The sequence below is a fragment of the Gambusia affinis genome, linkage group LG14, assembly GCF_019740435.1.
Source record: "Gambusia affinis linkage group LG14, SWU_Gaff_1.0, whole genome shotgun sequence".
Lineage (NCBI taxonomy): Eukaryota > Metazoa > Chordata > Actinopteri > Cyprinodontiformes > Poeciliidae > Gambusia > Gambusia affinis.
Genome location: NC_057881.1, coordinates 2,108,824 through 2,131,394, shown reverse-complemented (window position 1 = coordinate 2,131,394; position 22,571 = coordinate 2,108,824). Strand labels below are relative to the sequence as shown.

The 22,571-nt window shown below is 42.5% G+C and overlaps 1 protein-coding gene across 1 annotated transcript in view; it reads right to left on the bottom strand.

Moving 5' to 3' along the window:
- The window catches only part of macf1a (microtubule actin crosslinking factor 1a), a 204,722-nt gene that overhangs the window by 76,851 nt on the left and 105,300 nt on the right, over positions 1-22,571 (bottom strand). Inside the window, exons 22-44 of the mRNA XM_044139234.1 lie at positions 22,178-22,330; positions 19,341-19,495; positions 18,843-18,969; positions 18,573-18,756; positions 18,091-18,257; positions 17,396-17,574; positions 17,128-17,306; positions 10,256-16,218; positions 10,009-10,167; positions 9,689-9,904; positions 9,480-9,611; positions 8,372-8,629; positions 6,794-6,943; positions 6,004-6,237; positions 5,339-5,497; positions 5,079-5,252; positions 4,081-4,248; positions 3,181-3,372; positions 2,932-3,105; positions 2,543-2,666; positions 2,247-2,446; positions 1,699-2,016; positions 1,458-1,624 (exon numbers count right to left, since the gene is read on the bottom strand). Coding sequence (XP_043995169.1) covers positions 1,458-1,624; positions 1,699-2,016; positions 2,247-2,446; positions 2,543-2,666; positions 2,932-3,105; positions 3,181-3,372; positions 4,081-4,248; positions 5,079-5,252; positions 5,339-5,497; positions 6,004-6,237; positions 6,794-6,943; positions 8,372-8,629; positions 9,480-9,611; positions 9,689-9,904; positions 10,009-10,167; positions 10,256-16,218; positions 17,128-17,306; positions 17,396-17,574; positions 18,091-18,257; positions 18,573-18,756; positions 18,843-18,969; positions 19,341-19,495; positions 22,178-22,330 — 9,932 coding nt within the window. The remainder of the gene's footprint in view (positions 1-1,457; positions 1,625-1,698; positions 2,017-2,246; positions 2,447-2,542; positions 2,667-2,931; positions 3,106-3,180; positions 3,373-4,080; positions 4,249-5,078; positions 5,253-5,338; positions 5,498-6,003; positions 6,238-6,793; positions 6,944-8,371; positions 8,630-9,479; positions 9,612-9,688; positions 9,905-10,008; positions 10,168-10,255; positions 16,219-17,127; positions 17,307-17,395; positions 17,575-18,090; positions 18,258-18,572; positions 18,757-18,842; positions 18,970-19,340; positions 19,496-22,177; positions 22,331-22,571) is intronic.

Genomic DNA, 22,571 nt, shown 5'->3' with positions numbered 1-22,571 from the left:
TGCACCACCTCTCCCTCTGCACCACCTCTCCCTCGGCACCACCTCTCCCCTCTGCACCGCCTCTCCCTGGGCACCGCCTCTCCCTCTGCACCGCCTCTCCCTCTGCACCACTCAGGGTTTGTTTTGTTGGCTCTTTTTACAGTTTCTGGTAAACTCCGGTTTATTCGAAGAATCTCCCGTCTGAAACGGGTTTCCAAAAGCATTTTTTTTTCTTTCTGTAAAAGAAAAACAAACCTGTTTTTTCAAGGCCGCGAGGCATCATTAGCACAGCCCTGACCTCTGACCTCTGCCTGTCTGCGTGTAATGTGTGTGAAAGTACGAGGCCGAGCGGAACCGACCGTCTGCAGCCCAAACGGCCCTGAGAAGCTATCATTACCGCGCTGCTATTTTCTCTCCTCTGGGATCCGAGGCCGCGGGAAACCCGACAGGGCCGTTTACGGGACAGACAATGAGCCGAGTTCGGGCCGAGGATCCGTCCGCACAAACACAAACGGAGGAGCTGCGTCTGGACCGCAGCATCCGCGCCTCACCAGACCGAATCAATCGCATGATGGTCTCATAAAACGGAAATTTAATCAAATGCATCTGCAGAAGGCTGCTGGTATTCAGAAACATCTCCCAGGGACGACGTCCGGCATCGTTGGCATGGCAACCGCTGCTTGACGGAGGCCGGAAAGTCAGAAAACAGATTTTGTTTTAAGTTGCAGACCCGATCTTCAGCCGGTTCTGGAGGATTTTTAGAAACATCTGACATCTGTTTTGGTCTAATATAGTAATAATTATTTTAGACATTGATTATTCTAATGATCAATCGATTAACTGAATAAAAGAAATGGCCACATTCTACAATTTTTTTATTTAACCTCAAAGATTTTGCTTTAAACAAAATTAGAAATACGTTAAAAGATGCAATTAAACAATCAATTCCTTTTATAAACAAGAAAATAAACATTTTACTGTCTAAAATAAAGTAATATGGATTTTCTTACAACCGAGTGAAACTAAAACTAGTTTATGGTAAATCATTTGTTTTTATCTTTAGTGCAATATTAATATTTATTTTGTACAATTTTGGTTAAATTAATATTAACCAATATTAATCTATTACTTAATTAGGTGACCATTATTCATCATGATTAATTTGGTTAATCACTTCAGTCCTAGTTTACACTTAAAAAAACACAAGATTTCACCAAGTATTTTATCCAGTTTCTAGTGAAAACTTTAACATTTGATCTTGCTTATAGTAAATAATTTCTTAATATTGATGAAAAAGTTCCAGATTATTTTACTTATAACAAGATATTTCTCCATGCCAGTGGAACTTTTTCATCAATATTAAGGGATTAAGACTAGAATCCAGACCAAAACATTTTGTTTTTGCAGAGTAAAGATTCTGCAGATGAGAAGCTGATGTGTCTCTAGCGCCCCCTTGTGTATTTTTATTATTTTTGTACCTTTCGTTGACGTTTTCCTCCAGCTTGGTGAACTTATCAGTCACATCTTTGACGTTCTCCAGCAGGTTCTGGGTGTCGCCGAGCACACTGGACTGGCTGAGCTCGGTGCCGAGGCCACAGAAGGATTTCAGCTGACCCGCCTCCTGCTCCAGCTCAGATTTCACCTCCTGGAACCATAACAATCAAAAACGTTACAACGGTGACAAAGTAGAAAGCTTCTGGAGAGGAGGACTCTGCTGACCTCGACGGTCTGCCTGTAGTCGTGGACGCTGCGGTCCGGCTGTCCGGCGGGACTCAGGGCCTTCTGTCTGCTCTGGGTGAAGGCCTGCAGGTCGGCGCTCAGCCTCTCGTAGCTCTCCAGCCGGGGCAGCAGCCCCTTGAGCTGGGCCTCCCGCTCCGCCTGGCTGCTCTGGGCCGAGGCGAAGCGCCGGGTCAGGTCGTCCAGGCTGCCGTGGAGGCCCGGAGCCGCGGAGGCGTCAGAGCTCTGCAGGAGCTTGGAGACGGCGTCACGTGTTGCTTCCACGCTGCCCTGCCTGGAGAGAAGCTCCTGACGAAGTTTCTGGGGAGAAAAGAAGAAAAACAACAACAAAGAAATTAGAAACAAGACAGACTTCTGGATGGATGGACGACAATATCCTGTGAAGTTCAGTGTAAAGTAAATTTCTTCAGGTACATCCAGCAGAAACTTTTATTGTGAAGGGTCAACATGACTTCCTGAGTTTGTTACAGGCAGAAATCTTCATATTTCTGAATTTAAGTTAAAAACTGAAGCATGTCCTCAGCTCCCACCTGGTTCTGGGTCAGTGCGTCCTGCACGGCCTGGGCGGTGGGCTGGACCGGTCCGGGGTTCAGAACCAGCTGCTCCAGCCAGCCCAGCAGGCCCTTCAGGCCCTCCTGGACGCTGACGGACTGGGCCACGGCCGTCTGCAGCTGCTCGGCCCGCTCCGACACCGACGCAGACAGGCTGCCAAACCGCTTCTCCAACCCGTCTGCAACGCAAAGAGACGCTTAGCCACGCAATTCAAAGAAGAAGAAGAGAAGAGGAAGAAGAGGAAGAAGAGCGTCTGTTGGGAAGATGGCGTCACCTGCAGTGCAGAGAATGTCAACGGCTTTCAGAGACGGAGATTCATCGGCGCTGACCAGATCTCTTCCTGCTCGCTTCACTTTCTCCAGCTGGACCGAGCGCTCGGCCAGCTCATCCTGCAGCAGCTGCACACACACACACACACCAGTGAAATTAGTGCTTTTTCATTAATATTAAGGAATTATTTACTCAAGCTCCTGTATTTTGCTGGAAATGGCTGCTATCACTGCACTGACTGAATGTTATCAATAACTTCTGGGCCGATTTATCGTCCAGCAGAATTTGTTATCATCACAGGTTACTGAACGATGAGTGGATTTGCATTAACAGCTGCGATGTTGACGTCCTGGAGGAACTGCTTCCTGTTCTGGGAAAGCCTTCGTTCTGCACCTGAATCTGCCGCAGGGCGTTCTGGAGGTTCTGCGGGTCCGTGTCTCCGCTGGTCTTGGTTATGCTCTGGTTTTGCTCGTGAGCGCTGAGCCAGGAATGAATGGACACCACCTCGTCCTGGTACTGCTGGTACCGCTCCAACAGGCCCCCCAACCGGCCGCCCAGCTCTGTCAACTGAACCAAACGTTTTTATTAAAACGCAGCGAGAAAAAGCGTGAGCCAGAAACAGAACATGGCGCGGCGCCTCACCTTGGTGTGCAGCGTCGTGTATCTGTGGTTGGCGTCCTGCAGCTTGTCAGAGACGAGCCGCTTGATGCCGTCCAGAGCCGGGTCAGAACCTCCAGCTTGCTCCAGAGCGCCCTGAACAGAGTCCAGAACTTTCTGGCCCGAGATGGAGACGAAGCGAAGGTCGGCCTTGTGGCAGATTACATCTTCACCCAGCTGGGAAGAAACACGTTTACAGCAAACGACACGTTGAATTTAACACAAAGACGACATTTAAATATCATTTTATGTTTTCATGTTTCTCTTACCTAACTGAACAAAACACTAATCTAACAAAAACTCCCACATTTCAATAACGTTAACATTTAAAATATGAGCTGACTTTAAATGATAAATATTCATTTTATTGAAACAATACAAATAAATAATGTTAAGGTAAATGACCTTCATGCTCAAATTAAATGCTTAAACACAAAATACAAAATGGAAAAAATTAAAAAAACTTTCCAAACCTTGAAAACGCTTCATTGAAATTCAAAGATTTTAAGGATTTCAAGCATCTGCATGAATCCTGAGTTAGCAAAACTCTGGGAATCAGTGTGGGAAAAATGTGATTTAAAGAAAACACAAACATGTTGGTTTGGAGGCATTTTAGAAAAATAATACCAAACTATTTGGCTGCAGATGGAGAACTCTGATAGCTTATCGGAGGTTTAATGCATCATTAGCGGGGAAAACATCCCGGCTAAGTGCTGCTAATCGGAGCTGCTTCTCAGAAACCAGCAGCATATCTGGACGTTTTTCTGACTCATTTTCAGAAAACAGAGCAAAGGTTATGATCTCAAACCTGAGGAAGTTTAGTCTTAAATCCGACTCAGAAACATTTAAAGCGTTAAGATGGAGTGAAATCAGTTTCTGCTGCACCTTTCTGTGTTCCTCCAGCCTGTCCTTCAGGCCCTGCGCGTCGGTTTCTCCTTCCCCCAAAGAACGCAGCTCCTGTTCACTTAGTTCCAGCCAGGCGCCCAGGTTTCCGTGTTCCTGGAGGAATTTGGTCAGCTCGTCCTGCAGAGCCTCAGATTTCCTCAGACGCTCCTAAAACCAAAAATATTTACCACAATAAAAGACTGAAGGCAGCAGAGAAGGATGAGTACATCTATGGGAACGCAGGAGAGGAAGGAAGTAATAACAGCAATAATTTCAATTAAATTTAAGTTTTAATAATAAATATCAGGCCAATAAATTCCAGACAAATTAATATTAATTTTTCCTTTTTTCAACTGGAAATGTTCCTCTGTTTAACTTTACAATAATTTTGTAGATTGATATTTTGAAACAAAAATGGAAAATGGATGAAAAGTTTCTTCAAAAAAAAAAAGAAACCCAAATAATATTAAAGTAAAAACTAATTAACAATATATAAACAACAAATTAATGTCCTTCTAAAGAGTAAATTAAATGTTTTTACTTTAACTCTTTATTACCTAATTTAATTCTTTCCTTCTTTCCCAAAATAATATATTTCTACATTTTTTTAATTCATTTGTAACCCTAAAACAATTTTAATAACTATTACAAAATAAAAATATCAGTAGCAATAATAAAAATATTTTATTATAATTTGTATTTAATTATATGTATTATAATTGTAAATAATAAATCAATAATAAAAATACTGATATTAATAAATAATGAATTATAAATAATACAAATTATCATGTTTGAGACATAAACATGAACAACTAGCCCAAACAAATATGTAAATATGACGCATTGTTTATATTTATGTACATTTTCCTAATGACCCCCATGATTAACGAACCAAAAATAAATTACAATGTAAATCAGGAGGTAAAAATTACAGCACAGGAACAGTAAAAAAAAAAAAAAAACAGATGATAAATGTATTTTCTGAGGGTTTATACCTGACAGCTGTGCAGCCTGTCCTGGTACTGGGCCTGCAGCCGGTCCAGGGCGGCCCGGAGCCGCTGCTTCTCCTCAGGGGGAACCGTGGAGTCGGGCTGCTGCAGCAGGGAGCGAGCCGATTGGCTGATCTGCAGCAGCTGCGCCTGCTGAGCCTGGAGCTGCTGCAGCTCCGACTGCGAGCGGACAGTCGAGTTTCACCGGTTAAAACTGAGAGATTACTGAAAATACCAAACCTAAAAGTAAAAGTACAGGAATCAACCTGCAGCATCTCCGTGTGCGACTCCACAGCGCCCTCCGGTGGTGAAACGGAATAGTCCATCACATCCAGCGGCGCTGCGATCCGGTCCAGCTGGCTGAAAGAGGAGAGCAGGGAGTCGATCTGGCTTTGGGTTTCCTGAAGCTCCTCCACGGCTTTCGCCTGCAGACCAGAAGGAAAGACTGAACACCAGAATACAAGAACAAAACTTTTCCACATGTTTTAGCCTAGTTTCTACCGGAAATAGTTTACTACACGTAAAATAAAACTTAGTTTAACAATAAGTCAACAATAAACTAAGAACTGACCTTTAAGCATTCATTATTTAAATAAAACAAAGTATTTAGGACTGAAACAATGAGATTAATTGTAATTATTGAATTATTGAATTCAGCTAATTGGTAATCAATTAATTATTACCTGGAGTAGACGGATTCAAAACAAGCAATAATTTATTCAGAGCACTAATTTATCCAAAACAGTATGAAATACAAATAGATTTAACATTTAAGATAAAAACAACTTTGTTTCAAAATATGTTCATAACTTGTATCACAGTTTTGTCTTATTCCAGGTGGACCTGGTTATATGCACTAGGAATTACGTAAATATTTGGTAAAAATGTAGTTTTCTTAGCATCAGCCTGGATGTTGGGACTCGGCTCTCACCCTCTGCGTGTTCTGCTGTACGGTCGTACTGATGGCGTCATCGAGTTCTGACAGCGACGTGTTTGTCGAGTCCGTCAGGGCGGCGTACTGCTCCTTCAGTCTGTCCAGCGCCACCTGGAGGTTCTTCTTCTCCTCTGCGCTCAGATTGTCTCCTTTCTCTGCCAGAAACTCCTCCACCGACCGGACGGCCTGAGCCACGCCGTCGGCTTTCGCCTGCAGGTCCTTGTGCATCTCCTGGAGCCAGGAAGAAAATCAAAGAAGGACTAGAATGATTAATCGTGATTAATCGTTAACTGGAGTAAACAGACTTTGTTTTGAAATGTCTCTGTCCCACATCCTATAGATCTGACTGGTCCAAGAACAAAATAGAAATTTAACCAAAAAAATCCCAAAATTTTAATAACTTTGTTCATGTATGAAATATAAATTAATCTTTCTTACAATTAGGAATAATAAATATTTGTTACATTGAAACATTACAAATAAATCTTGATAATAACTGATCTTGATCAAATTAAATGCTGAAACAAAATATAAAGAACGTTACACAAAAATGTTCTTGCTAAGGTTTCTGACATTTTGCAAATAGAAATGAATTAGTTATTCTAAATCACCTAAAACAAGAAACGTTTAGTCTGATGTAAAATAAAACGTCTATTCATTAGGTGAATGAAAATGTTTGGTTTCAATTATAACTAATGTTTTCCAAATTTACTCTTAGATTTCACCTTATTACCAAACTGCCTTTTGTCTGAAGCCTGTGAGGTTAATGTGAGCCGTCATTCTTTACCTTGAGCTTTTTCTGCCTGTCTTGCAGGGCGCTGACGTCACCTGACTCCGGTCCAGCCCTCTGATTGGCCAGCAGGCCTGCGGCTCCGGCCAACCACGCGTTGAGGCCTTCCAGTTTCTGAGAGCACTCTGCTTTCTGCTGCTGCACCACCTGAGAGAAACAGGCAGCAGAGAGCCACACAAAACAATGAGGAACCCCGACATTATCAACCTGACCTGCAGAGGGCGACAAAAGCATTTTGAACGTTTCCTCACTGCTTCTGGCATTTGCAGCTGAACAGAACTCATGAAGTGCACACTTGGCCAAGCTTTGAGCAGATTGTGTCCAGAAATCACTCACTCACTCACACACTTAAAAACAAACAACACAAAGAGAAATCAAACATGTATTTGTTTTGTTTTTTTGCGGTTTTTCCTCCTCTTCCTCTGGGTTCAGAGTGAGACAGGAGGAAGAACAGAAAAGCGCCGTAGCCAGAAAGACGTTTTTATTGGTAGTCGTTACCGCGGTGATGCAAGCGATTTCTTCTGTGGCGATCTGGAAGAGCAATGCAAACAGGTTAATACAAAACACTTCATAACAGACGTGCAGGGAAGGAAAAACACAGAGTGAGCAGCGGCAGCGTCGGGGTTTAGAGGAGCGGGGTTGTGTAGAGAACGGCTTCTGGAACCAAAACTTGATCTGGTTCTTAAATTTTCTTACAAAGTGACTTTATTTCATTCAGATTTACAGACATTTGGATTTGCACACCTCTGTTAAAGTCTTTCAGGTTTAATGTCCAGACTTTGACTAGGCCAGAGCTCTGCAGCGTGGAACTTTGGTCCTTCATTCAGATGAAGCTTTGTTAAACTGAGTTCTGCTGCCACCAGGATTTTAGAGAGAAGAGACTTTTTAATTCCTCCCTTCCAAACATCCGAACTGGTTCAGGGCATTTTTTAACTGTCCTGTCATGACCTTTAACCTTTAACTTTGCCTTATAGAGTATGAGGTCGATCTCGTTTCATCATTTATCTGAGCTTTGCACCCTCTGACCCTGAGGTAAATCCACTAAGCTAAATTTTACCATTTTCTCTCTGTAAAGAGTCAAAATAGTTTGGAAATTACAACCAGCAACTGTTGCTCTCTTGGTGATTCCAGTTATGGGGCCCTTTAGAGTCTACAGGGCCACATAAAAAACTTTTCCGGCCCTGATTTGGCCCCCAGACCTTGAGTTTGACAAGTTCTAGAGAATATAATCAACAAGTACTTTTATTTTCAATACTTTTTTTAAAAGCAGATACTTACTCTTATTAAAGTTAAAATGTTGATGTGGTACTTTTACTGGAGTACTTTTTTGTTGTATATTTGTACGTTTACTTAAGTATTTGCATATTTTCTCCACCTCTGGTAAGATATTAAGGATTCATAAGTTCTCCACACAACCGTTAAAGGAAACAAAATAATCCTTCAGGTTTCGATGGTTTGTAAAGGCACTAAATGGGAGTTAGTGGGTAAAAACTGAAGTCTGAAAGCTTGTTCAGAGTTAAATGCAGGTGAAAGCGAGGAAAGCGACAACTGAATCCCATTCATTTCCTTCCAAACCTCTCTCTCCCTCGCTTTTTTCCTCTCTCTGTCCTCCTCCTCCTCCTCCCTGCCGCGCTGAGCGGACAGAGCGCCGGCCCAGGCCTCGGCTCGGCTCGTCGTGTGGTGGAAGGCCGTCTGCAGCTGCTGCAGCTGCTCCAGGAGCCGCCTGCTCTGCTCGGGGGCCAGGTCCTGAGCGCGCTCAGAGATGAAGAGCTGGATGTTGGAGACCAGGCTGCTGATTTCGTCGGAGCGAGTCGACAGCGAAGACTGGAGCTCCTTCAGGTGGAGAGAAAGGAAAACCTCAGGGTTTTCCTTTAAAACACGGCTCAGCAACGTCTCTCGCATCGAACACGTTAGCTTTTTAAAAATGTCTACAAATCACCTTGAGGCATGTTATCTGGCAGGTTCTTAATTAGGATGAGATCTGGGCCGTTAACACACTGAAGCTGTTGGGGTCGTAAAACCTTTCCTGATTAATTTTGGCTTTGTGAGCAGGAGCCCTCAGCAAACCTGCTGGTCCTGATGTTTTCCGGCTTCTAGCTAATGTTATGTCAACAGAAAATCTGAGATAATCACTACAAAGACAGCAGTTGAAAGAATAAACATGAAATACATAAAATCTAAGCGGTTACATTTAACTAGGGGGAAGTTGTTGGTTTTTTCCGTCAGACCGTCAGTCCCAGAAACCACATGAAGAAAATCTGGTAGAAGCGCACGCAGGGTCGGCGAGGGAGCGTTAAGTCACTGAGACGTTTGGACTGAATTAGCCCATAAAGTTTGTCCCAAAATATTGAAAACAAAACATTTGATACTGAAAATGCTTTTTGAAACTGAACAATTTTGAATAATTTTGAAATCTGAGGAAATGTTTGAAAATGGGAAAAAAAAAAAATGAAACTGAAAATGAAACATTTTTAAACACAAATTAAATCTCAAAATTTAAAACAGTTCTTGAAACAATTTCGAATATCTGAAGTTGAAAAAAGATTTGAAACAGAAAGAAAAGTTTAAAATGTCTTTTTAAATTAAAGTTTTTCTTCAGTTTAAAATCTTTTGTTTTTCATTTTGGATTTTTTGTTAATGGACTCAGTTTGTCTCCATTTACTGCATGTTTGTATGAGATCACCTTGCAGAGATCCAGCTGCTGTGTGAGCCCATCCTTCCCCGCCGTGTCCATCTGAGCCTCTGTCTCACTCAACCAGGACAGCAGCCTGTCCACATGCTGTCCCAAAGATTTCTGCTCAGCTGCCACCACATCCTGAAAGAGTTCAACCCAACCTCTGAGCGATCCAGCCTCTGCTGTCGCTTCCATCTGCTGTTTCCTGGATCTCCTACCTTGCATGAGTCTCTGTGGTTCCGCAGACTTTGCAGGACGCTCTCAGAGAGCGACCGAGCCGCTTCGTAAGCTCGGGCTAAGCTCCGCCCATCTTTCTCCAAGGCCAGCAGTAGCTGCGGAGGAACGTCGGTCGGTCTGGGCTTCAACAGTCGCTCTGCAGCTTCAACTTCTTTGTTTATCTCAGGCTCCAAGTCGGAGAGTTCAAGGTCCAACGTCTGGTGAGAGGATTAGAAAAGGAAAACAAACATTTGATTGATTCTGTTGGGTTTTAATCCATAACCTGCTTGTCTAACTATGAGAACTAAGCAAAGTACTTTACCTCAGTCTGGTTGATGATGCCGTCCAACGTGACGAGGCTGCGGCCCACCGGCTGCTGTTGCTGCTGCTGTTTTAGTCGGACTTCAACATGTCGGACCATGGAGAGCAGCGCTAGGATTCGCTGGTCACGGTCAAGACATTCCTGACGCAATAATGATGACTGCAGGGAGACGATGTTTACATTTTTACATCCAAAGAGTAACAGATATTTATATCTGCAGCTGAAACTAAACAAAGCCTCATTGTACCTTGCTTCCTGTGGACTGTGCTTCCTCTTTGGTCGACAGAGTTTCTTTATTCTTGGAAACCTTTTCTTCATCTTCTAGCCTCTCATTGCTCAGATCCACTTCAGTCACTTTTAGAGATTCAGATTCAACAGAAGCATCTTCTTTAGATAAAGCGGCAGTTTCTGGAGAATCCAGATGTTCCTGCAGGTTTGTTAAAGATTCAGAAACATCAGAGCTTTCAGCTGCAGGTGGCTGCAGGTTTTTCTTCCTTTTGCTTTTCTCAGAATGTGGGTCAGGAGCAGCAGGTTGAGCCAAGGACTTCCTCTCCTGTTTGCTAGAAACCTCCTGAGATAAACCTGTCAAGTCACTCTGGTCTAAGTGTAATCCTGCAGCTCGTTCGATCTGACTTTTTAGGAGACTTTTGACTCCTTCAGGGTCTTTCTGATTGGCTTTACCAACATCTGATGGTCCAGCAGAGTCACTGACTGACAGAACATCAGTATCGGTGCTCACAGTTAAATCTTTAGACAATAATTTGCTTTCTGGTTCCTTTGCATCAAATTCTGAGGTCATTTTTAGATCTTTTAGGTCAGGATCCATTTTTCCATCTGAGGTGATTTTCTCCAGCTCAGGCTGACCTTCAGCTGGTTTTTCACTCTTTGGCTCCTCAGTAGTTACACCCATCGTCTGGTCATCATCAGGGCTCACGTTCACATCTTCAGTCAAAGTTGTGCCGTTTGACTTTGGTTCTACAGGTGATTTTGTCATATATTTTGGATCTATCAGAACTGAGAGTAACTGATGTTTAGGTAGCATCTTTGGTTCCTTGGTGGTCACACCCGCTGACTGATCGTCGGTATCAGTGCTCACCTTTAGGTCTTCAGACAAAATTCTGCTTTCCGGCTGTTGCTTTGCGCCAGATTTTGAGGTAATTTCCATATCTTTCAGGTCAGAACCCATTTTCTCATCTGGTTTTATCTTCTCCACCTCTGGCTGTTCATCTCGACTCTTTGACTTCTCAGTAGTTGCAATAATAGACTGATAAGTAATATCCTTCACGTCTTCAGTCAAAACTATGCTGTCCAATTCTGGTTCTGCAGCTGATTTTGTTGCAGATTTTGGATCTTTCAGATGTGAAGTTGCCTTCTCCATTTCAGGCTGATCTTCAGGTGGTTTCAGACTTCTAGGCTTCGTGGTAGCTGCACCAACTGCCTGATCATCAATGCTCACCTTCACGTTTTCAGTCAAAACGATTTCGTCTGACTTCAGTTCTGCAACTGAAATTGTCGTATTTTCTGGATCTTTCATATGTGATGTTATCTTCTCCATCTCAGTTGGTTTTAGACTCTCTGTCTTATTGGCAGCTGCACTAATTGACTGATCATCAGTATCAGTGCTCACATTTAGATCTTCAGACAAAATTCTGCTGTCTGGCAGATGTTTTGCATTAGATTTTGAGATAATTTTTGTATCTTTCAGGCCAGAACCCATTTTTCCATCTGGTGGTACATTCTCCAACTCAAGCTGATATTTGGTTGGTTTTAGACTCTTTGATTCCTTGGTAGCTGCACCAACTGCCTGATCATCATCAGTGCTCACCTTCAAGTATTCCTTCAAAACTGTGCCGTCAGACTCCGGTTCAGGAGATTTTGTGGTGTATTTTGGATCTTTCAGATCTGTGGGTGCCTTCTCCATCTCAGGTTTATCTCCAGTTGGTTTTAGCTTTTTGCTCCTCTTGCTTCTCTTATTTTTTGAGACTGTTGGAAGAGTCTCAATATCTTTCTGTTTAGTCCTGATGTTGTCACTTGAAGATGCTCCAAGCGACTCTTGAACTGCAGGAATTTCTCCAGATGTTCTCTGCAGCTCAATGGGGTCCTTTCTGTCAGTTACTTGGTCTTTGCAGTCTTTCGGTAAAGCAAAGCTTCTCCTGTCAGCGTCACCTTCTGTCTTCTTATCGCCTGTTTTACTTTGCTTCTTCTTCCTCAGCACTTCCAGCTCTTGGGCTGCCTGTTTTTCACTCACTCCCTTCTCAAACACTTTCTTAAGAATGCTCTCTTTAGCTTTCAGAATCAAGGCTGCTTTTTCATCCTCTTTAAGACTAGACTTTGTCAGAGATTCTGCTTCTATGCTCTTCTGCACCTCTGGCACTTCCAGCTGTCTAGCAATCAAAGCCTTCTCCAAAGATTCGTTTTTTACCTCTTCCTGCTTAGAATCATCTTGTGAAAACTTTAGTAACACTGTTTTAGCTTCATCTTCCTCCATCTCAGTGTTTGGTTTAAGAGAAACGTCTTCCTGCTCCATCGCTGATTCCTCTTCCTCTACCTTCATGTCAACCTTCTCTGGAGTTCTACCTAATATTGTCCTGGTTACATCTTCCTCCATCTCAGTGTTTGGTTCAAGAAGAACCGCTTCCTGCTCCTGATCTACCAAAACATTTTCAGTCTCAACTTTCTCTTCGGTCCTTTCCATTCTCTCGTCAGAGGAAGGGTCAGTAGCAATTGGAAGGTAGGAGTCTGACTTCTGCACATTTACATCTAATGTGATTTCTTCAGTGGTAACAGGAGCAACCTGTGGGATCTCTTTGGTTTCTGGACTGGTGTGATGAGTTTGAAGATCACGTTTCATCTCTGGAAGATGAGTTTCAGTTTCTACTTCTTTTCCTCTTGCCTTCTTTTTACTCTTCCTCTTCTTTTTGCTCTTGTTGTCTGAATCTTTAGTTGTAGAAGAAGATAATTGATCTGACTGCTCCACATCGGTGCTGCTTTTGGTCTGCAAAGACTTAAGGTCTTCATTCCCTGCTGGAAACCCAGGGAAGCACCTGAGATCTTCGGTTTCTCTGTCGACTATAATTTCTTCTGGCTTCACATCTTCAGACCCACGACGGACCATTACTGTGCCCTCAGTGGATCCACACTCCATGTACTCATCTTTTTCTGTCTCCTGGCCATCTTCTTTTTGGACCTCTTCACTATGATCGATTATTACCTGAGTGGATTCTTTTACAAAACCTCTGGTTGGGTTCTCCCCTTGTTTTCCCTCAGTCTCCATTTTGTCACTGGGTTCTTGTTGATGGCGATTATCCAGTTTTTGTGGCAGTATCTCTTGAATGGCTTGCTGGATTCTTTTTTCAACATTAGATGCAAACTTGGATAACAGATCCATTGACTGTTCAGGCTCCATTTCTGCAACCATCTCATGTTCAGGATGCAACAGTGACTGATCTGAAATTTCACTTCTGAACGTCTCGTCATAATTGTGCGTAACTTCTAAATCTCTAACAGAAGATGGAGATCCTGAGGACATCCTAATGTTTGCAGCAGACATGCTTGCTTGACTGTCAGTTCTTGGCCCAGTGGCTATAACAGTTGTAAAATGATCATCTGGAAAGTTTTCCTTTAGTGTCGCCTGGATCTCCAAAGCCAGGTCTCTCGTCAACAGCCGGGAAGTGATGGCATCGCTAAGATCTGACACTCGCTGTCCAGTTGCTGGATCAACCAAACCTCCTTTGACAAACTGGTTGGTGGCTATTTCTTTGACCATATCACCACTTACCAAACCTCTGGCAGAAGCTTCAGGCAGTGGGAGCCTCTCTCCAGTGTAGATATCAATGATCCCACCAGTGTCTGCCTGGCTTTGGAGCAACCTTACAGCTGGAACTGGATCAACGCACTTCAAAGCAACAGCCTCAGGGAGGGTCAGGGTTTCCAAGGTTTGCTTATCTTGAACACCTTGGAAGGGCTTCACCTCCAAGAAGCGCTTGCCTGTTTCAATATCAATCTTACCCTGACTCACAAGTTCTGAATAAGGCACAATCTGTGCAGTTTTTGGGTCAATTGTTCCCTGCGTTACCACTGGAGAAGCCATGACTTCAGTGGCCATCTTGTCATCTAGAAGACCCTTCGAGACAGCTTCTGTCAGTGTCAACCTAACTCCATTGTCAGGATCCAAAATAGCTCCAGTTGTTGCCTGGAAAGCAATTGCTTCTGGTTTGGTTGAGGCACTGATTTTTCCTCGATAGATCCATTCTAGTTCCTCAAGCCCAGGAGCAATAGATCGATCCACTAGTCCTCTATCTACCGCATCAGAGACAGAGAGTCTCATTCCTGAAGTATGGTGGATTATGCCACCTTCAGCCACCTGTCTTGCCAACACCTGATATGCCTCATCAGATCTAATTAAGCCTTTCTTAATTGCTTGTTCTAAGGGAACTGTAGACTTGGATTCAGGGTCGACAACACCCTCCATCTGCAGCTGTAAACTTGCCTTTCTGAGGCTTGTTGCAGAGTCTGTATCCTTTCCTTTGAAAGCCTTTTCAAGAGCAATCAGTTCTTCTCTTTGGTCTTCTTCAATTAGACCCAGGTTTGCTGCTAAAGTGACAGAGACTTTCTTATCCCTGCGTAAGTCAATAATCCCTCCAGATGCAACCTGGGCTTCTAGGAGTCGAGCAGCAGTGTTGGGATCAATGAGTCCAGCCCGAGCTGCATCTCTCACCCCACAGATCTGACCTTTCTCTATGTCCACAACACCAGCAAGGGTTTTATCTGACTTCAGGACACCCCACATAAGATCTTCATCTAGTAAGCCCTCCTGCATCACATCCTCCAAGCTCAGCGACTCCCCACTGGTGGCATCTAGAAATCCCCCAAACAGGCCTGCTTGAGCCATCAACTTAACTGCTGTATGACCAGGAAGGACACCTTGAGCTACTGCTTCATCTGGCAGCAGCTTCTCTCCATCCTCTGTCATCAGACCTCCTTGTTTGAGCTCCAGGACTAATCTCTCCAACTCGGCGTCCTCCTGTCGCTCTTCCTTCAATGGTTCATCAACTACAGTCTCTGATCCCTTGAAGTCAACGACTGTTTCAGACACACTTGCTAAATCGGCTGAAGAACTTTTTGTACTTTTGAATTCTTGAGCCTCTCTCAGATTTACCTGCTTATTTTCTTTTACTTTTGGCATTTGTTCCTGCTGTGTCCCACTTTTAATGCCTTCCTCAAAAGATGTTTTTATAATTGTATCTTTGACCTTCAGATGTTGAGGAATGGTTCCACCTTCATCATTAGCTTTGTGTTTTATTCCTTCTTGATAGTTCCATGAAAACATTTCACTTTGCAAACTGGGCCCTTCTTTTTCTTTATGTACTTTTGTGTAAACAGAAGGTTCAGGATCAGAAAGACCATCTCTGTTTGTGGTTTCAGGTAACTTCTGTGGTAGTCTGATGTCCTTTCCACCATCACTTGTATTCATCATTTCAAGGTTATCTACTGAAGTTTCCAGATCAGAGCAGTGTTCTTCTGCTTCATTTGGCATTCTAACATTTTCCCCACTGCCCAATGTCTGCAGTTTATCTCCAGACAACTTATTTGATGACTCAGCTTCACTTGACTCTCCTGCAGCAAAACAAGAGTCTTTAACTACAAGCACCAGATCTTGGTCGAGGAGCACCAGCCTTTTTCCAGAATGTACGTCCACATAGCTGTGAGTCATGAGGTGAAAGAGAAGCTTGTCTTTGGCTTGAACTTCAGGATCGACCCTATCAGTTGGGGAAGATTCCCACATGAAGCTTGTAGGAGATGAGGAGCTAGTCGATCCCCAGCTCAGGCGGTTTAGAGATGGAGTACCAGACTGGTTCATGTTGTAGAGAACGTCTGGTATATGAATGTCTCTGAGACATCTTACAACATCAGGTTCAAGGTCTTCTTCTGCAGCTTGATTAAGGGGTAACACTTTGAGGGTTTCTGGACTGTACAGCCCTCCAACGGCATGTCTCTGTCTTAAGATGTTTCTTGCTAGATCACCTGATATCACCCCTTGTTGAAGAGCCTCTGCAATGGGCATCAGCTCTCCAGATTCAGGCCAAAGGAGTCCTGTAAAAGTCCAAAGAGACTCAAGAACCAACAGAGCCAAACGAGGGGAGAGAAGGTCCCTGTGAATGCTCTCCTCTAAATCCAGGCGTTGCCTACTGAGCGGGTCAAGAATCCCCCCTATAAAAAAGTAACAAAATAACTATTTGTTACAATTTTTTATGTAACTTTATGAACTCCACAAACACAAATAATGGTCCTGAAAAACCTTCCCATTGGTTATGAGATTCTTTAAGACACAAGTCACATCAAAAGGTGGGATTTTTGTTCATGATATTTGCAAATCAATATCTGTCCATACTGTTATTGAACAAACAGTTCTTGGGGGGCTTATAGAAATCATTAAGTGGAATTTATTGTGGCAACATTAAGTCAAAATTTTATGATAAAAGTTAAACTGTGATAGATGTTCAAACCTAGAGTCAACTAGATTTTTCCTGACGATTAAAAACAAAAAATATCAATGGAAACTCCTGAAAGTAGAAACGACTGTAAACTGATTTATTGTAGATAAGGCAGAAAAAATAAATCTGATTAATTGATTATTGAAATAATAGTCAACTAATCTAATAATTGATTGTTAATTGGAGTATACAGACTATAAAAGGTCATTTCCTTAAAGAACAACACATTTAGATCAGTAATTAAGTCAAAACTGTACAAAAAATATAGACATTTTGCATTTAGGACAGAAATAAAACCTCCTTTGTCTGTAAAAATGTTCACGCTTCATCCAGTTCAGATTACATTAAAAAATCTCATATTTAGCTTATTTTGCTTCCAATTATTAATCAGTTAATGCAAAACAATGTTAAGTCCAGCAGGGGGCGCTGAGATTTTCACATGTTAGAAAGATTCATATTCATTGTTTGCTACAAATGATGCAATGTTAAGTTAATGTTATTGTATTTTAAACAATCAAATATTTATTTTTTATTTTAAAAAGGGAGTGAATTGTTTATTTGCATCTTTTAATGCATTTCTAATGTTGTATGAAAAACCTGCAGAATGAATCGATAGGTAAAATACTCGTTAGCTGCAGCTGTGAAGCGTCTGGATCAGTTTTTACCTCCAGCTGGTCTCTGAGGTTCTGGATGGCGCCGGTGTCGGCGGGAACGATGTCCTCCTCGCTCAGTCTGTTCTCGTACTTCCTGACCTGGCTCTCCGCTTCATCCAGGCTCCGCATCAAAACGTCGACCGTTTTTAACCTGAGCAGGTGAAAAACAAAGAAACATTTCAAACAATAAGGAAGCAAAACGTTCCCCTGTGTGGTGAGTGAATAAAAAGGTTCACTAACTTCTCCAGGTAGAGCGCTGACAGGTTGTGCAGCCTGTCGGTTCGCTCCACGGCCTGGCTGAGCTGCGAGCGCAGGACGGGAACGCTGGAGGACGACGGCTTCTCCTCGAAGAACCGGACACAGCGCCGCGAAACGTCGCCCACACCGCAGCGCAGCGAGTCCAGCTCGGACTGCAGCTTCTGGAAAAACAGGAAAATAAATGTTTCTGTTTTCTCTCTTTTAAAGCTGCAGAATGTAACTTTTATAAAGAATAAGTTTTGTTGTAAAACTGTGAAAAGATCAATCTCTTCTACATTCTCCAAGAATTGCTGAGGAGATGCAATAAAACTACCAATTACAGCAAAGAGGAGGGGCTTAGCGCTGTCAATCAACCTTATAAATCTGCTGCTAAATATGCTAATGACAAAGAAACAACTTATCTTTACAAGAAATCTGTTTATTTGCCGTCATTGGTTGCTATGCTAACTAGCCTTAGCGTTCACAACATGTTATGCTAGCTGCAGCACTTTGTAGAAAAACATTCCCAAGAGCATGTTTACAAAAACTCTTTCTGAACTGTAAACGTTTTAATTCCTGATTTATAAAACCAATTAAACAGACATTTTATCCACTTTTCCTTCACAGGAAGGGCATCCAGTTTCTACATTAACAGGTGTAGTTCCCGTTTTCCCCCAGCAGAGGGAGCTCAGACTGACCTCTTGCTCTGCGATCTGCAGCGTGTTGTCCACGCCGGCGCTGGACAGCCGGCTGGGAGGCGGAGTCTCGATGGCTCTCGTCAGCCGGCGCTCGGCCTCGTCCAGACGCAGCGTGACGTCCTGCAGCTCCGACAGGTACGACCGCGACACCGACTCGTCTTTCTCCGCTGCGCAGAAACAGAAACACTGGTCAGAGAAACACGCTACGCTCTCATGATCACGTTTGGCTGAAACTTGATTTTCTGGTCTTTCATGGCCCCTACATCAGCCAATCAGATTGCTTCAAACAACCTCGACTTCCTGTTGGTGATTAAACACGGTGCTAGGAGACGCAGAGCTTGAGCTATTTTTAAATATCATGTTGATAAAAATCAAGACGATGTCGGGTGAAAAGTTGGGAATGGAGTCGTTCAGTAAAAGCGTCTTTGGAATGTAAACTGTGTGAATGTAAACTGAAGCTTTTTGCTCTGTGGCGCCCCCACCTGTTTCCATGTGGAGCAGCAGGTCCTGGCAGTGCTGCTGCGCCTGCTGAGCGTCCCGCTCCAGCTCCCGTCTCTCGGCCGCCGTGAACAGCGAGCTCTCCCTGCTGTCGGACAGGAAGTCGGCCAGCTGGGACGCCATGTGGTCCAGCAGTTGCTGCCGCTCCGATGGACTCTGACTGCGAACCTGACGCAGGAAACAGGCGGAGAACGGAGATGAGACCTTCAGATTAAAAGCCTGGGACTTTCTGAGGAGTTGTGTGAGAGACTCACGGAGTCCAGAGTCCAGCCGGAGACGGACCGGATGTCTTTGAGGACGTAGTGCCACGTCACCACGCTCTTCATGTTCACGTGCAGCTGATGCCACAGAGACATCACCTTCTGGTAGAGCTGCTCCGCCCTGAGGTGACAGGAAACAGTCAGAGCGGCACAACCGGAGCCATCCTTTACATAGTTCCTTTAAACGTTTCATTGTTCTTTAAAAACTGATTAAAGACGTGATTTATATAATGCTGACAGAAAAATGTATTTATTACCATCATCCATTTTTTATTTATGTTGTCTTATTTTAATTTTTTATATATTTTATTGAATTAGGTTTTATTTCTTCATTTTTTAACTTAAAATGTATTTTTTAAAGATGTTTCTTCATGAGATAGTAAATATAAACAGGTAAAATCCTGTTATTCGGATAACAGGACAAATTGCAGTTTATCAGTTTGATGCAGATTGAAGTTTGACGTTTCAAAAGCCGTAGAGTTTGAGTCCGACCTGCTGGACGTGTCGATGGCCTCCTGGTTGGGGGGAGGGACGGTGAAGCACACGGAGGGAACCATGGCTTCGTTCCCAGTAGGGCTGATCACCTTCCACTTGGTGCGCTGGGAGTTGTCCTCCAGCACACACTCCTCGCCTCGGTTGATGGTGATCTGAGGCGGGAGTGGAAATATAGGAGAAAATTAACAGAAACATTAGAATAAAGGCGAACAATTATGAAAGTTTGAGAAAATGAAAGAGATTAGAGACAGAATGGGACATTAGGGGTAAAATCAAGCAGGAGGAGAAAGAAAAAAGCAAAGATTTGATTATGAACAGAAAATGGAAACAAATCATGAAGCTGCAGGAGATCCTGGAATGATCATGGGATCGGAGGAACTGGGACGGAAACGAAGCGGCTTTGCATCAATAAAGCTCAAACAGAAAACGTTCTCCAAACCCAGCGTTCGGTTTTCCTGACAGTCTGATCAGAAACCCAGCTGTTAGCGATTAGCATTATTTAGCTTCAGTTTAGAATAAACTGCCTTTCTCGCCCCTTCCCTGCACACAGACACACACGTCAATAATGCAAAGCTCGGCACAAACAGGAAGTATATGAAATGCATTCAGAGCTCGTCGTTTTCTGACTGAATGTGTTCAGTTCAGTGAGCGCCTCCGACTCTTATCAGCTGATGTCAGACAAACAATAACAATAATCATTTTCTGTAAATATTCTGCATTGGAATTTACCTCGTATCAGAATGTTTATAAATAATTTATATGCATTTTATTTAGATCCTGCCTGTTTCTGTGTGTTTCACTCTGGTAAATGTGTTGCACTAATATTTATTAATTGTTCTAATAGTTAAAGAAATTACAAAGCAAAAGTTGAATAAAAAAATCCAGAAGAAATGTTCACAGATTTACTGCAAATATTTAAATCCACGTTGAATCATAAAGGTAGCAACTTATTTTATCGTTTAATTGTACGGTTGTTTTAAATTTACATTTTATTTTAGATTTGACTTTGCATTTTATTGTAAATCAGGTTATCACAACTACAGAAACAAATAAAAACAATCTAAAAAAAAATTATTAGAGATTAGTCCAATAATTTATTTAATCCGTAAAAAAATGTATTATGAGGAGTTAGTCACAGCAGGAAAAATGTGTTTTTAAAACCAAACTAACTTTTATCAAAATCAGAAATGTTGAGATAATTTCTCTGCACATGCTTCAACTCTTATAACAACAACACAGAACATATTAACTCCCATTTTATTTACGTTTTGTTTATTTAATTTATTTTCTCAATTTGTCTTTGCTTTTTTTATTCATCTAATTAAATATTTGTTTTGTATATTTTTGCTTTGTTGTTTACAGGTCAGAAGTAAAATAATAAATAGAAACGATTTTATTTTATGGGTAAATAAGCAAATAAATCAAACTTAGAGAATCGAGTTAAAAAGTCTTAAATCAGCTGATAAGGAAGCGAGGGAGTGAGAATCTGAGGTTAGAGAAGGAGAAGAGAGGCAGCTATACCTGAACGTTTGTCTTGTCAGGCCGACCGACAGACGAGAGGAAGAGGAGGAGGAGGAAGGAGGAGAGGAGGAGGAGGGAGAGGAAGAGGGGTGTGGAGAGAAAAAAGAAAGCGAAGCAGAGAAAGATTACTGTGGTGCTCGACTCTCCGGAGCCTCTGTGACACTTTGAGCCGAACCCCAAACCCAATCAGGAAACTCCAGTGTTCAAACACACCGACCCGGCAGAACCTGCCGCTAAATACAGCAGCCGGACTGCAGGGGGCGCTGCTGAGAAGCTGTGGGATCCTGCTTGGGACAGATCATTCTGCTTTTAGCCTCCCTGAAGACGGCCAAGCTAACGGTCCGTCAGAACCAGCAGGACGGATACTTCACCTCCTCTGAGCCCAAAACATCCTCTGGGTTATTTTCTACATTTCAACAGGAAAACTTTCTGGATCCTGACTGGTTTCTGATTAAATGATGGAGCTGAAAAAAATAAGAATTCTGACTTTTTCTCAGAATCAGAATTGCTTAAATACATTTTTTCAGTGTGAATAAAATGCAGGTTTCTAAATCTAACTGCAAGAAAGAAACAGTATATGAAAATAATTATGTAACTAACAACACAGCTGACAGAACGTCTGGTTATTTATTTGGATTTTTGGCATAGAATTAGAATTAAATCAGATTAAAGTCAAAATTTCATTTATTTATTAGTGACCCTCATTCTCTTGATTTCAAGATGCTAAAATAATATTAAAAAGGTTTCAGTATCTTATATTTATTTGATATTTCCTGAGCTGCAGTCCATCAGGAATAACCTAAACTGTGAGTTTGACTCAGACAGACTCTACCGTCTGATTGGTTGAACTGAAGTATTAAAATTAATTTTATTAAGGATTTCCACATTTATTTTTTTAATTATTTCACATTAAAATAATTTCAGATTTAACTAATTAATGCATTTAAAAAAGGATTTATAAAAGTCGTGTTGATTTAATAGATTGTGGTTTTTATTTTCCTGAATAGTTTAGTAATTGAACCAATTCTTGTTGTACAGTTAAACTAGTAAAACCACCTTATTTCCTCCTTCAGGAGGATCAGATCTTTTTAATCCTCTTCTTTTAAACTGTTTGGGTTTTCTTTGATGCTCCACTCACTTTTCTCTGAGCTGTTTGAGTTTAGACCAGATATTTTTCTCCTGATAAACATTTCCGCCACATTTCTCCAATCGAACCCTCGCTGCACTGAGAGGAAACTTGGAGGCGTTTCCAGGGGAAGGTGACCACTGATGAAGGTCAGAGGAGAGAAGCGGGTCAAGCTCGGGTGCCGTACCTCGATCTGTTTGTAGTCGCAGATGGCTCTGATGGGTGTAGCGCCACCCAGTGGACTCTCTGCGCTGCGGGGCCGCAGCTGGACCACCCTCTTGGCCCGACCCACCAGGCTGGCCACCGTACTGCGGTACTCAATCAGCTGCTCCTTCTCCTCCTACAGGAACAACAGAGGGTCATGACTCAACCTTTAACAGGTCAGGTAAGTCTGTGGTCTAAACAAAACAATTTTCTACTCATTCTTAGACAATCAGATTTTAGTCTGTTCAGTTCAGAAATAGTCGTTTTAGAGCGTCACTTTAAATCCAAATAAGCTGCTCAACTCAACGTTTACAGTTGCACATGAAAATGGCTGCAAACAGGTGCACAATTAAACAACCATACATCTTTGAAAAGCA